General features: G+C 53.5%; 1 protein-coding gene across 4 annotated transcripts in view; it reads right to left on the bottom strand.

Moving 5' to 3' along the window:
- Positions 1-2,025: 2,025 nt before the first annotated feature.
- Positions 2,026-15,109, bottom strand: part of Sorcs2 (sortilin-related VPS10 domain containing receptor 2) — a 368,293-nt gene continuing 355,209 nt past the window's right edge. For 3 of the 4 annotated variants that reach the window (XM_039091954.2, XM_039091957.2, XM_039091956.2), the window contains exons 20-27: positions 14,028-14,161; positions 12,813-12,936; positions 11,634-11,746; positions 10,795-10,920; positions 9,497-9,596; positions 8,904-9,006; positions 6,167-6,273; positions 2,039-4,230 (exon numbers count right to left, since the gene is read on the bottom strand). In XM_039091954.2, the coding sequence (XP_038947882.1) occupies positions 4,166-4,230; positions 6,167-6,273; positions 8,904-9,006; positions 9,497-9,596; positions 10,795-10,920; positions 11,634-11,746; positions 12,813-12,936; positions 14,028-14,161 (872 nt within the window). In that variant the 3' untranslated portion in view covers positions 2,039-4,165. Of the gene's footprint in view, positions 4,231-6,166; positions 6,274-8,903; positions 9,007-9,496; positions 9,597-10,794; positions 10,921-11,633; positions 11,747-12,812; positions 12,937-14,027; positions 14,162-15,109 lie in introns of all 4 variants that reach the window. The other variant, NM_001107225.2, reaches the window with a different exon arrangement.

Here is a 15,109-nt window from a genome sequence, read left to right as displayed (position 1 = left end):
TGTGTATGTTGTAGAATGGTGTGGATGTGTTACAGGATGTGTGTGTTGTGTTGTAGCATGAGTGTGTTGTATTTTGATGTGTAGTGTTTGGTGTGATTGTTTGTGTATGCTTGTCCTAGGGCATGACACTATTAGGAGGTGTGATCTTGTTGGAGGAAGTGTGTCACTGTGGGGGTGGGCTTAGAGATCTTCCTCCTAGCAGCCTTCAGATGAAGATGTTGAACCCTCAGCTCTGCCTGCACCATGCCTGCCTGGATGCCGCCATGTTCCTATCTTAATGATAATGAACTGAACCTCTGAACCTGTAATTAAATGAACCCCAATTAAATGTTTTCCTTATAGGAGTTGCCTTAGTCTTGGTGTCTATTCACAGCAATAAAACCCTAAAACAGTATGTATGTTTCAGTATGGTGTGTGTGTGTGTGTGTGTGTGTGTGTGTGTGTGTGTGTGTGTGTATAGTATTTTGGAACGGGGTGTTCGGTGTGGTTGTTTGTGTGGTGTGTGGTGTTTGTGATGGTGTATCTGGTGTGTGCAGTGCGGCTGTGGTGTAATGTGTGGTATGTTATAAGGTGAGGTAAAGAATGGATCAGCCCACTGAAGACAAGGGCTTCCCTGGTCTTCATGCCTCCCTCTCTGAGAGCCCAGAGTCTCCAAGTCTGTTCCCCTCTCCTCTGTCCTCCTTCCTACTTGCTTTGGTTTCTGCCCCAGCATGCACTGGGTGCTTGCCGATGTTTTCACTTTCCAGTTGCTACGACATAAACAGGCTGAGGGAAAAGAGCATTCTGTCTTCTCTAGACTATCAAAATGAATGTGATTGAGTTAGTGACCTCTGGAAATGTCTTCACCATGGGCGACAAGATCAGCTAAGCAGCTGCTTGGTGGGCATGGTAGGTGGAGCTTCTGGGCCCCTAGCTGCTTGGGTGGTTTATGGGAGATCAACAAAATTATACGTCTAATCCAAGCTTATTTAAATGTTAAGTTTTTGCTGAAGTTTTGTCCAAATGTTTCACAGGACCAGACTGGTATGATGACACAGATGTTTGATAACCATCCTGGCTATGGTAATGTTGTGGTCAGAGGAATTAAAGGGGAGAGGACCCCCTAATCTCCACCCAAGGCCAGCTAGGTCTCAGGGGACTGTAAGTCATATCTGTGGGGGGTCAGTGACCTGTTCTCTTGTTCAGGGAGACCATTAATCCTGTGTCCCTTGGACTGACACCCCCCTAGGCTGCCTCCTCTCAGCAGGAAGCAGGTAGAGCAGTCATTGCTCTCCCACCATGCCAACATGTGGTGAGCCTCTCTGGGAGGCAGGGAATGAAAGAGTTAGAGGTCTGTAGGTAAACTAATAAATCAAAAGCAGGCTCTTTGGGATGGCAGTTTCTTGTTCCCAGAAGTCATTGTGAGAAGAAACATCAGGAAGGTGCAGGAGGCAGGTTTCTAGTCGGGATCAATAGGTAAAGGGGAGAACCCAAGGGTCCTAGAAAATTCCCACTCAGTGTTTGTTTAGGAACTGCCGGCCTTAGGCCTTTCCCCTCACAGGGGAATACACTCCCTCGCTCCACAGCGTGCTCTTCTGTCTTTCTGAGGTGTTCAGTTATCTGTGCCAAGGGATGAACCCCGAAATCCCCTAGGCTGACAATATCCCTGGTGCCTGGCGCATGGTGTGTGGTATTGTATGTATGCACTGAGATTGTGGTACATGTGGTACGGAGAAGCACTAAAGACATCTTCACACTGAGGTAGATGTGTGTTCTGTTGTGGTATGTGGGGTGGTATGTATGTGATATCATATGTGAGAGGCTGATGTATGTGTGTGTGTGTGTGTGTGTGTGTGTGTGTGTGTGTGTGTGTGTGGTTTGTGTAACTACAGGACTACAGGTGAGCATGAATCAGATCTTGATGCTAACGTCGAACAGAACCTATTTGTTTGTGCATGTGAGATGTATGTTTTAATGTGTGTGGTGTGAGACACACGTACACGTAAAGCATAAAGCAAATCTTCGCACTAAGGCAGAGACCGACCCTGTCGATTTAACCTTTGTTAAAACCATCACAAATGATTTATTGGTTTTTTTTTTTTTAGAAAGGAAAAAACAAAGAATTTATCACCTCAGCTATGCCCACATGCCAGGTATGCACAGGTCCCAGTGGAGAGTGCTTGTGAGCCCCTGAGCTGGTGGCATCTGGGCTGTCCGTGGGGCTTTTGCCCCTGACTATACAATGCATGGCACCTCGGCTGAGAAGCAGGGAAACTCTGTGCCTGCATAGCTGTCTGCAGTTACAGAGATGAGAACAGGGAGGCTCCTGGGTCTATGCACTCCAAATGTTCTTAATAGAAATAGTAACACAAAACCTGAACATCAAGGGAAAGCCTACCCAAGTGTCCTTGAGGGTAACACAGTGCTCCAGGAAGGCAAAGACCTACAGTTGGTACCCCAGGCACTGGTGGGCTAAAGTGATGGGCTACATCCAGGGGTTCTGTGCTGACCGTGGACCTAGTGGAGACTATGGTGTGTGAGCATCTCCTTCTGTGTGGGACTGGATGATACAGTGTTGTGGGGACATGGATGGGGGAAAGGTCTCTGCTTAGGTTTCTTTTGAGATAGCAAGAAGCCATGTGGGGCAAATGCCTTAGAGTGTCACAGCCTTCCCTGGCACTAGGGTCCCATTGGTAGCCCCTCACAGGGAGGACAGCCTGCAGTTACCTCTGGAGGGACCCCTGAGCCCCAGAGAGTGGCAGAAAGTGAGAGATATTGGGGTACAGTTGAGATCCTCCCACAGACCGGCTTTGTGCCCACATAGCTGCCCTGGTCTGTGACATGAGTGTCTGGAGTGCTGAGCTGTCCTGTGTGAGGGTCTGTCCTAGACCTCTCCTCCTATATAGACCACAGCTCTTCCCCAGGGAGAACTGGTGGGTGCTGGTGGGTGTGCAGCAGCAGCAGCAGCGGGTGGGGAGACACCTAGGCCTGGCACCAGGCCAGCCTGGGCTTTCTGGTGGGGCAGCAAGAGTCTGAGGTGGGAGGAGGGAAGAGGAGGGGAAGGGAAGGGAATACTGACTTCAGTTCAAGGCAAAAGGTGAATTGTGCCAGCTCACAGTGTCAACCTGTGCTGGGTCCCTGACTTGGCAGTGGGAGCAGACAGCAGGTGACTCTAGGGCTACCTCTGCTGCTTTTCTTTCTACGACCTTGAAAGGGCCACAAGTCCCTGGATCCTCTAGTTCATTTCACCAGGAGACGCTGCCCTCCCACACCTCTCCTGGTTGGTTCCACAAGGGTCCCTCAAACCATAGGGCATCAGAGCCTGATGTATTCAGCTAATGTGCCTTTCTGGGGCCTGTAGACATTTCTAGAGCCCAGCCCTGACCAGAAAGCAGTCATCAGCCTAGAAGCTGTGGAAGGGTGCATCCTGCTGGACATAGCTGGAATTGCATGTAAGGGTTCCTCCCTTTCTTGCCTCCAACCCCATAGCCCTGAGGGAAAATCAGAGAGATTATTTGCCCCTCTAGGCCCAGCTCTGGGCATTCTGAAAGAGGGGTTCTGAGAATGGGATTCTGATAGAACGTAGATGGATTCTATTGCCTGGCCTTGAAAACAGAAAGCTAAAAGAAAGAGCCCCCCAAACTCAAATAGCTCTACCCGGGCAGGTATTTACACTGCAGTGAAGAGTGGCTGCCTGGAAGGTGGTGTTAGACAGGTCTGGCCCATAGACTTCCTGGCTCTGGGGTCCCCTGCAGGGACAGGGACTGTGGGGCCAGGGCTGAGCAGGTCTACAAGTCTGGAGTGTGTGGGGTGGGGTGGCTGCAGGCTCACCCCAGAAATAGGCTGGTCCAGCCCCAGGCAGGAGAAGCCAGTCCTGGGCTGCAGTGGCAAGTTGGAGCAGCCAGGGCAGCATGCTCAGGTCTAAGGACTGTGATGCCTCAGAGTCAAGGGTGGGGACTTTGTGTGGCACCACAGGCCCATGTCCAGGTGGGTCATGAGTCGGCTGTCCCAGGATCCCATGGGCCAGCTGGGGCTGACAGGGAGAGGTGTCTGTCCTCTGAGTGGGGACAGCTAGAGGAGTTGGCCTTTCCACAGGTCTCAGAGGGTGTGTCGTTCCAGCTGTACTTGCGGTCCTGCGCCCTCTATGAAGGAAGCAGGAGGAGCGTGTCCTGGCCAGCTGATGCCATCAGCCCACCAGGTAGCTATGCATCTCTCGAGAGTTGATGCTCAGGACCACACCTGAGTGGTTGCCTAGGGAACAGAAAAATGCAGCCCTTTAGCGAGGTTGGTGGGAAACGGACCACACAGGTGACCTCAGCAGCACATGGGGCCATCATGCAGTGAGGTTCCCTGGGCGCGTGCTAGGTGCAGATGGAGACGGGGTCTCCAGGGTCCTACGTGGTGACAGGAGGGAAGTGCCAGGTGCCACCACAAGCAGTGGTCCAGAGGACTGTGTAGTGAGGCACCCACTGACCTGCGTGAGGGCTACCCCTGGCATCGGCAGCAAGGGGGCACAGGAAGGGCTGAGGCTTGGCCCCCTCTTGGTAAAGAACACTGTAAATGGGGGATGAACCAGGAGGCAGGAAGGGAGATAAGGGACATGAGGAGGAGAGAGGGGAACACAATGTTTGTTAATAAATGTCCCTGTGCGAGCTTCATTATGAGACCAAGGAACATTCTCCATAGAGTCTGTCTCACTCACTGTCCTACTGTGTGCACAAAATGGAAGGCACTTGTTGGGGGAGGGGGGCAGTGCTACCCAGGCTGTGGAAGCCTGTAATTGACTACTGGTCCTACCTGACTAGTCATGTGACTCTCTACCAGGGCCTTCACCTCCACCTCACAGGCCCTGGTCAATCTCAGTCACCAGGGCACCATGGAGAAGGACCATCACAAGCAGTGCCTAGTCCATGCCATGGTCCCCATTAACAGTGTCCTGGTACTGTTACTAGGAACTTTACAGCAGGAGGCTGTGGGGTAGCGGGTGCCTGTCTACCTGAGACCTCCACACCCTCCAGGTGGAGGCTATGATTTCCTTGCATGAGAGTAGGGCCCAGCTATCTGGGCAGTGCTCAGGACTGCAAGGCACAGGGCTATGAGCACAGGACTGGCTCCCTTCTGTTCCCTCTTATGAATGGTTCAAAGGTGAGGTTCCAGTCACGTGTCTGCAAGCACAGCGCCAGGTGCTTCCAGGGTCACATGATGACCGAAGTTCTGAGGTCTGGGACCTCCTGCATGCTCAGTAAGTTACTGATGGCATGACAGTCCCAGAGGCTGTAATGTGTCCTTTGAGAAATACTCCTGGGCTGGCAGATGTAGGAGTGGCTGGAAGGGGTGGGTAAAGCTGCCCCTAGCCTGGAGGGTGCAGGCTTTGAGCTCACGCTGACTTGGTTGGGATCCAAGGTCAGCTACTGACATCTAGCTGTGCCACCCTGGGTGACAGAAGACCCTGCTGGGTCACTAATTCTCAAGGTAGGAGCTATCATGGCTCCAGGACCAACCGACTGGGATACATGTGGTATTTAAGGAGGATGCTGTAACATGGCAGCTAACCTTGACAAAGCCTTGCTGTGTGTCACACTCTGCCTAGACACCCCAGCAGAATGCCACTGAAGAGGCCATGGTGTCTACCATCACCAAAGGGGAATGGATAGGGCCTGTGTAGGACAGAGATTCAGGGCAGTAGGGCTCTGATGAGTCCTGGACACTGTTCCAGCTAAGAAGCCATGGCATTGAGGAAATAACAGAGGTGTGCCACAGCCTAGGTGACAGGTCTGGGCTTCTCCTTCCGGGCATGACAGGAACGAAAAGTCACCTTAGGGAAAATCCTGTGTAAACTGTGAAGTGCTGTCCGGAGGGTCCATGAAGAGATGCTTATGAGCTCTGCATGTGCAATAAGCAGTCGTGTGAGGTGTGTGGAGGATGAGGTAGTGTGAGGGAGGATGGGGGTGGGAGGTGTGAGCTTCCTGTCTCTACGGCAGCTGTGTAAGCGGGTCACCCATGGCGAGGAGCAGCAGCCTGCAGCCTCTGGCTACATCCTGTAGAGCCCTGGGGAACTATCTTTCCTGCGCCAGGACGCATGGCCTGGAGAGACTATCTAGCAGGGCTGGACTGGCCTGTGTCCCCTGGGCTCTCATGGAGCTCTCTATGGTGGGAGCACACAGGGTCACCATGCCCCAGTTCTTACCTTGCATGGCGCTCTGGGCGTCCTCACTGTGGCTCACGGGACTTGTCATCTCCTGTTCCTTCTCATTGTGCATCTGGGCGTACACCGTCCTGCCTGGGCGCTTCCTGCTGGCCAGAGGTATAGCTCAGCTCTGAATGAGCTCATGGCCCCAAGCCTCTTGTGGGGACACAGTATAGACAATGCCACACAAGACCATTCCCCTGGGAGCCTACCCTCCAGCACGCTCCCCAAGCCCATGTTCCGGTGCCCACAGCGAGTTGCAACCAACCCGTTCTCTTTTTCTTTTGATTTATTTATTTATTTTATGTACGTGGACGAGTATGATGTAGCTGTCTTCAGACACACAGAAGAGGGCATCAATCCCCTTACAGATGGCTGTGAGCCACCATGTGGGTACTGGGAATTGAACTCAGGACCTCTGGGAGAGCAGTCAGTGCTTTTAACCATTGAGCCATCTCTCCAGACCAGCAACCTACTCATTTTTTATCCAGGCATGCTATAACTGCGGAAGCACTGTCATCATTGTCTCACAGTGTCTAGCAACTAGGACAGTAACACCATGCACGTGCACGCGCACACACACAGGGCTGACCCAGTCCTGAGGGACACTTGTTGGACTCTGTCTACAGGGATTTCCTGAGACTTTGCTTTCTAGTCTCGGGCCCAGGGGAAGGAGAGAGGGTGACAGAGTACACTCTGCTCCACCAGGATGGGGCACATTGCCACAGGCCCTGTATTGAGAATAGCCCCACTAACTTCAGCCAACCAGAAAGGTTTAGGCCTGTTCAGAGACAAGAGCTACAACCAGAAATAGGCCCATTTAGAGACAAGAAGACTGAGGCCCAGGGCGTGGTGGTGGCTGGTGCTTGTGGAGGCATGTGGAGATAGGCACATTCAGCCCCTTGAGGAGGAGAGGGCTACTAGCTCTACCAAGAGTGTGTATGGGCCATGTCCCCTTCAGAAGGGACACTCACATGATGGACTTTTATTGGGGGAGGGTGGCCCTACCTGTCATTATAGATGTGTCAGGGAGAAACAGACCTTTCGTGGCTGTGAGACTGGAGATGGCTGAGTGGCTTAGCATCTCAGGGCTGGGGACAGTGTCAGTTAGAGCACAGTCAGCCCCCCAGAGTCCATGGCTTGGGCAGAACTTAAGCCCAGGTGGATGAAAGGACAGATGAACAGAGAGGAAGAACCCAGCACTTTCCACTGCCCCGCTCTGCCTTTTTCCCCTGGGGGTGTCCCGGAGCTTATGAGAAGGGGTGTTTGGCCCCTGCCTGAGCTCTCTGTTTCTATGACAACATATCCTTCCCCTCCAACCTCAAAGCCTTAGCTGTTTTAGAAAGATAGCCTTGGGCCTGGGGATGTTGGGCTAGCCTCACACTGGCAGTGTTTTGTCATTTGGGCCACAGGAAGCACGCTGAGGGGAAGGTTATAGAAGCAGCACTGGGGAATCTGAAGGACGGGTCTGAAACATCACCCACAAGGACCAGCTTCTTCTACCCCAGGCAAGCATGCTGCCCTCTGAGTGACCACCCATGGTCCTGAATATCCCACAGAGGATGGGACAAAGTCCAGAGGAGCATCCACACTCACCCTGACATCCACACACCCAGATGGATCTGGAAGCATCCCTCTGTCTGTCGTGAGGATCACACCCAGACCCAGGGCTCTGTCCTCCACTTGCCCATCTACCCAGGGCTCATATGCCACCATCCTGGAGCCATGCAAGGCAGGAATACTGCCCAGCCGGCTTCTCCCTCCCCACCCCCCACCTCAGTCTCTTCCATTGCATGTCCTCTGTTGAACAATGTCACTATGGCTCACGGGGGTTGGGGGGGGGGGAAAGCCTTTATCTGAGGCAAGCCTGTGGCAGGGCAGCATGTTGGCGGATCTCTGAGATATACTCAGTGCTAGCTACCTGAAGGGCTGCCTGCTGGTTAGCTAGGTCCTGCCCTGCGGTATGAAGGCTGCTGGGGACAGAGGTGTCTGAGGTCATGTCACATTGCCCTGTAGCAGAGTGCTCCAAGGGTGTGTCTGCCGGAGGGTGAAAAATAGCAGGCCTTGAATCAGATGGGTTGCACAAGGGGGTGTTGCTGGCTGGCTGGCTCTCAGCAGCACCACTGTGTTTAGCGCCAACCACCTTGCACTTGTGTCTGTAGAATGGACTCGTACCTTCCCAATGGTCATCACTCCAGGGCTGCCTCCAAGTGGAGCCCATAGGAGGACTGCCAGCACTCAGCCCCACGCTGCACACTGGCACAGCAGAAGAGGGACATGGCTGGCCTCCATCACCCCTGGAGCTATCCCGTGTTCACTGTGAGGACAGGCCACAGAGGGAAGAGGGCACTGAACTCTAGATAGGAGACACATGGTCTCCCAACATTCCTTGGAGTCAGTTTCAGGTGCCCTCAGGATCACCGGGGGCCCCTGTGGCAGCCATAGTTAAGGTGGGGGAAGCCAGGAGGCAGAAGTTCAGCTGGCAAATCCTGCCCCACTGGCCTTGGACTTGAACTGTGCCTCCTTGGACCTTGCATCCTTATCTGTGGGGCAAACAGTATCCCCTCCATGGAAAGCGATTGAAGGTGAAGATGCCCTGAGCCTGTGCAGAGGACCAGGCTGAGCAGAAGGGAGCCTGAGAGTTTTCCTTGGGAGAACTCACACCACCTTCCTCCATGGCCACTACCCCTGGGGCCAAGAGCTACTTACCATGGGTCAATGCTACAATGGGCCTTACCTTTTGAACTTGTAGAGGATGAATGCTCCTACTGCAAAGAGCCCGATGACAAAGAGGACCACCACAGCCCAGTAGCCACCACTGCCACCCGGCCTCTGAGGACCTACAATGGAGAGGAACGAGAGGAGCAGCTATGGGTTGGTTGTCCCCAGCCTGGGCCTGGATGTGCCTACTTCGTGTTGTCCAGCAGGCCTTGCCCATGCGTCTGAGTGTACGGTAGGTTATGAAGGATAACAACATGACACCAGGCCTTGGAGGACTGGCCTCCCTTTCTGGCACAGTCCTACTATAACCCACTTTGACTGGGTTTCCTTTAGAGGGGAACCCCCCCTACCCACTTCTTCTACACTGGTTTTGAGTGAATCAGCAGGTTCCTGATGGCTATGGTGGCTGTTTCCGTACAGGTCATACCAGATGGCGAGGCCCAGAGCTGGCTGTGTAGGGGTTCGTGCATCTAGCCAGAGATGTCCCAGCCAGAAGGGACACTGGCAGTTAGATAAAAGCCCGTTCGAATCCTACAGTCACACTTAGCATCTGTGGGCCTGGGCCCATGCCCACCCTGCCCTAGGGAGGACCCAAGCCAGGTCTGTCACCTGCATCTGTGTCCCTCAGCTCCACCAGGACACGAAGCCCTCCTCGAAGGATGAAGCTGATCCTGTGGGAGTTCAGTGCCTGCTGCACAGCTGCCAGCCTCTGAAAGCAAAGGAGGTGGGAGAGTTCCAGGGCCTAGAGTACTGGAGTCTCTCGGGGCTGGGAAGGGATGCTGCCTGATGTCAGTGTTCTGGGAATGGCACGAGAGCCCACCAGCCGGGGTCACAGGAAGCCCTGCCGCTGGGGTCACAGGAAGCCCTGCCATCAGCAAGCTCTCATTTCAGTGCAGAACAGAGAGAAGACACGAGTCTCAGTGTGTTGGGCTGGAAGACTTGGAGTGCTCCAGAAGTCTCCACCCTGGTCAAGGAGGTCAGCGAAGCTTCCAGGAAGTGGAATTTTACAAAGATGAGACAGGGCAGGGCATCTTGCCTATGAGGGGACTCAGGAGGGACAGATGGCTTAGGGGATTCTGGGGGAGCACAATGCCCTGTTTAAGACCCCTGTAACATGACCAGTAGGTGAGGCTCATGGCACCCGTCAGAGCTCGCCTAGGTCTCACCATCCTTATGTTACCACCTATTGGGCCCAGTATGGAGACCTAGCTGTGCCCTCTGACACTCATTTCCATGTGGCTATGCCTCTGGGATTCTGACCTTAGGTAAATCCACTGTGGCAGAGCCAGAAGCTATGACAGTCATAGAATCCCAGCTTTTGGAGGAGAGAAAGTTTTGCATCCATCTGAACACTTACTACAGGCTCACACTGAACGTACTCTGGCATACCAACACCAGGCGGTCAGCCTAGCGCCTAGCTAACTACCACTGTGGAGCAAGTTGTCCCAAAGGCTACTTGACACTCAGCATTTGGGGACCTCTCTGATGACAGTTCCCGAGGAGCTCCCTGTCAAAGCACCTCATGGAGGTTGTACTAGGTTTCCTGTGCTGAATTCTGTTTTGCCTGTAGCCTGAGGCCAGAGTCTCCCATAGTGCTTAGCCAAGAGTCTCAGTGTTCCTGGCAGTGAAGCTGAGGTTACTTGGCAGCTCCAGAAAGTGATGCGAGAGACTGGAGACCATCCCCACAATCCCAGTCTAGCCTCTTCCCCCTGAAAGCTACCTATCTCACTGACCTCGGATGCTGTCCAGTGTGGAGCCACAGGCAGAGGGTGGTAACCCAGATCAGAGAGCATTATAGTAAGAACTAAACCTTTACGTGATGCCCCACAGAGATGTGGTTGTCAGGAGTGACCCCAGCCCCCCACCCCAGACCTCAGCCATGAAGCCCTGCCACATCATGGTCATACCTTGTCACTTGTGAGGCTCCTCTTCCTTGTGGGCCTGGGAGGAGGCAGAAGCACATACAGATCCGCTATGGTGGGCAGCCCTGGCTTGACCACAGTCACTAGTAGCTCCTCTGGGATGCTGGTCTCCTGTGAGGATAGGAAGGACACTTGGGTCCTCTTCTGTTCTTCATCTCTTGTCACAAACTAAATTTCCAGCCTGATCTGCTCTCCCTTTCTGGCTTAGATATATCCTGCTCACCTGTCCTGATCCACACTCCTGACCCTCAGCCCCTCATGAGTTCAGGCTGTGGCTCTAATGGTTCCTCCCCTGCCCAGGCAAGCCTTCTCAACCATATTCTCATCCTGAGGCCGGAGCAGGCTAGTGCACCCTGTTCTTGAGATGACAAGAGGCCCAGCTGACTCCTTCTGTCTGCCCCTGTGCCCCAGCCTAACCATGTACCTGTACAGCCCCATGCTTGCCAGATTCAGCTCCTTAGCATCTTCTGGGAGCCCCACTCCACATACCATGGGCTAAACCCTACTCATCCTTTAACCCAGTACAGTTTCACCAGCACTATTCACGGGATGAAGGAAGTTGGGGTCAGGGTGGATCTCTGCCTGTGGTAATCTTAGGTACAGCTAGAGAGCTTTAAGAGTGCTGGCCCACTGGAGGAGAGGAACTTACAGTGTTTTTGCTGTGAATGACAATGTCCCTCCCTTGGAGATGTCTAGCTGCGAGCGGCTGATCCAAGTCACCAACCCATCATTTCCCAGCAGCGCCTCAGCCTTGTCCTACCCTCACTCAGCCCACAAACCACACCGTGGCTCAGGATAGGATTGAAACCCAAGCCACAGGGCACCTTGGAGAGAAGTCGGGTGACCACCAATCCCACGTCCTCCCTCCATTCAGGCGTGTTGGGGTTAAAGGTGTCCAGGTCCCTGGAGAACTGCAGAGGCACCACCTGGAACTGATCTGGAAGAGGACAGAGTGGCACCTGTGAGGTCGGGGCTGGGATCCTACTCAAGGTAGCACATGCCAGAGGGTCCAGATGCCCCACCTCTATCCCTGAGGTCCCTGTTTGTGTTGGAGGACAAGGGCCCTCCTCTTGTGTACCTCAGTGCCTGATGTGTACTGATGATGACACTATCAACCTGTGAGGGGGCATGGTACTGTACACACGTGCTCCATGATATCTGCTCTTCAACTCACGGGGATACATAGCCTCTGATGTCATCTACTTCCTCAAGGACCCATGACTTGTCACCCCAGGTCAAGAGTCCCATGAGATTAGAGGCCCACGTACGTTTCATTTCCCAAGGAGCATAGCTCTGCTCTAGAGTCACAGGAGCCCTAGCCCTGCACTCTCAGCTGCACTGGCTTCCTTCTCCTTTCTCTCTTACAGAGTGGGAAACAGCTCTGCCGGGTGGAGGGCTCAGGGGATAGTGTTTTGTGAACTGTGACCCAACGTCTTATGGTGTGGGAAGTCCCAGGTCCACGTAAAGGGAGAACCAGCCCAGGGCAGCCTCATCCCTCAGCCTGTAGGCCCCTAATGTGACTGATGGCTGCGGTCCATAGCAGAGGACATTTCTAAGACAAATGGGTTTCAAGTGTGTTGAAGGAGTAATGTGTATTGGAAGATCCCGCCGCTAGACACATTATTTTATGAAGGGGCTCACAGCCCCAGGGAGCCCAAATAAATGATCGCCATCCCTAGGTCCTCTTCTGGACCATCCTTAGAGTGGTGGGTGCAAGTGGAGAGGTCCATGGAGGTTCTAACATGAAACTCACTTGTTCTTGCTGTTAAATCACTGTGCAACAGACAGACTCACTAGCCTCAAGAGACACTTTACTTTATAGAGGGGGTTGGAGGTGGGGACCAGAGCCAGAGTCTGGAACTCTTCAATAAGGCCACATAGCCAGTCACGGAACCTGAATCCACCTGGACTCTGCAACCCAGGGCCCTCCAGGAGTGAACAGGCCCTCTTCAGCCATGTACCCACTCACACCGGCCTGTGTAGGGAGTCAGGGGACAGCTCACCGAGCACACGGACGAGCCTGGAGTCCTGGAGCACCGAGTTCCCACAGGCAGCTTGCACTGTCACACGCACATCCCCAGCATCTGTAAACCTTGTTGTCACGGAGTTGTCCAAGGAAAGCAGAGGCTGTAGGCACAAGCAGGGTCAGGCCTGTCTTGCAGGATGCATGACCATGGGGACACTGGCCCTTGGTCTACTGTCAGAGCCACACTGGGACTGGGCTGGACCTGGTTCTCAACAAGGAGGCTTCCACTTTGGCACTGTCTGAGAGGTGTGGGAGGAGGGCCTAGAACACCTGAGCTCTACGCTGGACTAGGAACTTGTCCTGCCTTTATAGCATGGCACATCCTTCTAGACTCTAGACTCTAGAGGCACCTGTGGCCTCCTATAGAGCCTTTGGGTTGTCTGCTAGGCAGTCACAGGTCAGGCTTCAACCCAGTTCCATTCACTGTTTCACCCACTCCTGCCCCAGCTGAAGCCCAGGTCCTGCTCAGTGACCAGAGGCAGCCATCCTGGGTGACATCTCCTGAGTTACAGGTCAGGCTGTGCCCTTATAGAAACAAGGCTATGGGAGGTGAGATGGGGCTTGGGGCACTCAGGTAGCAAGGCTACACAGAGCTTCAAACCCAGAGCCCCTGGTTGTTCTAGAAGCCTCCCACCTGAAGAGGCATGACTGTATTCGAAGCCCCTCCCTTCTTTTAGCCCTCTGTGTCAGGGGCTTCTGTGGGGGTTTAGGACTATTGTATCTTGGGTGAGGAAACAGATCCCCTCCATTGGTCCTAACCCTGAACTTTGGGGGACTCTTCAGCTCCCCTGCATCAGGGGATGGACTGTCCTCTGAATGGACATCACATGCCCTACTACCTTATTGTGTCTCCTGCTCAAGAACTGTCCATGACTCCCTGTGGATCATAGACCTAGAAGGTTTCTCTGACCACTCCACTAAAGAGAGCCTCCCCTGACCCTTCTATAACATATCCAGTCAACTGCTCTATCCCATGTCATTCACAGGACTATCTAGGGGCTTTCCAGGTAGACCCCCAAACAGATGCTTAGGGTGGCCAATCAGTGAAGGAAGGTCAGAGCCCGCTCCTTTCAATGGTCAAACACTGTGTGCCTAGGTGCCAGGATTCAAGAGCAGCACCCTGCCCCCACCTCCGCCCCCGCCCCAGATAGCAATCTATGGGCGGGAGGACTGAGAAGGTCATAGGGTGTACCTGCAAGCTGTGGCCGATCCACCAGTAGAAGACAGTGAGATTGGGGTTCAGCGGTAACAGCACAGCTGTGAGGTTCACCTCTTGGTTGATGCCAATGACAGGGACTACTTCGAGGTAGAGGGCCTGCAGGGGAGCTGAAGAGTCCCCCAAAGTTCAGGGTTAGGAGACAGTGAGGCACAGAACTTTTCAGTGGCTACATGATCTCCACCATCACCACCACCACCACCACCACCACCACCACCACCACCACCACCATCATCATCACCACCACCTCCATCATCATCACCACCATCACCATCATCATCATCATCACTACCACCACCACCATCACCACTCTTGACAACCATCACAGTCATCACTCTTTGCCCTCCCCATCCCCACCATCCCCACCAATGTTAAGGTTGGAATCTAAACTGTCCACAGTTCACATTCCAAATGCTTGATCCCTAGCCTGCGGTCCCATTTGCTCACTAATGGAGACCTCAGCCTCCGCTCCCTTTGTTACTATGGTATGAGCAGCCTCTGGCTGCCACATACTCTTCACTGTGCACTCCATGGTTCCTCCTCACCATGATGGAATGAACCATCTGAGACTGCAACAAGGTAGACCTTCCCTCCCTCCATTCTTTCCCGGTAGGTCACAGAGAAGCAAAAATCACGAATACTGGAAATGGGTAGACGGCATGAGCGGTTGCTGCTTTCACTTAATCTGGCCATGCAGGTTTAAGTCTTAGGTATTGTTTTATGAAAAGAACTTGGGAAAGTGGCACTGGATTTTTCAGGCACACAGGAGGCAAGGGTTACAGGGTCCTAGACACGTGGACTCAGATTTGAAAGGAAAGTTTCTTGAGCTAGGCACTGTGTGCGTTGCAGGAAGACCTGGCTGGGCAGTTCATGAAGCTTCAAGGGTGAGGCTTAAGATTCACTGGAGACCTCGGCGTGGGATGCAGGGACATGGAGGCCTGTAGAGACAACCTGCATGTAGTAAATGGAGCCTGTGCAAGCATGCTCAAATGGGATGGTGTGAGCCCATGCCCACGCTGCCACCGCATGCTGCAGGTGCTACACAGAGGGTGGACGGG

The sequence above is a fragment of the Rattus norvegicus genome, chromosome 14 (genome assembly GCF_036323735.1).
Source record: "Rattus norvegicus strain BN/NHsdMcwi chromosome 14, GRCr8, whole genome shotgun sequence".
Classification (NCBI taxonomy): Eukaryota; Metazoa; Chordata; class Mammalia; order Rodentia; family Muridae; genus Rattus; species Rattus norvegicus.
Note: the sequence above shows the minus strand (reverse complement) of the source record. Positions and strands in the feature narration are given on the sequence as shown.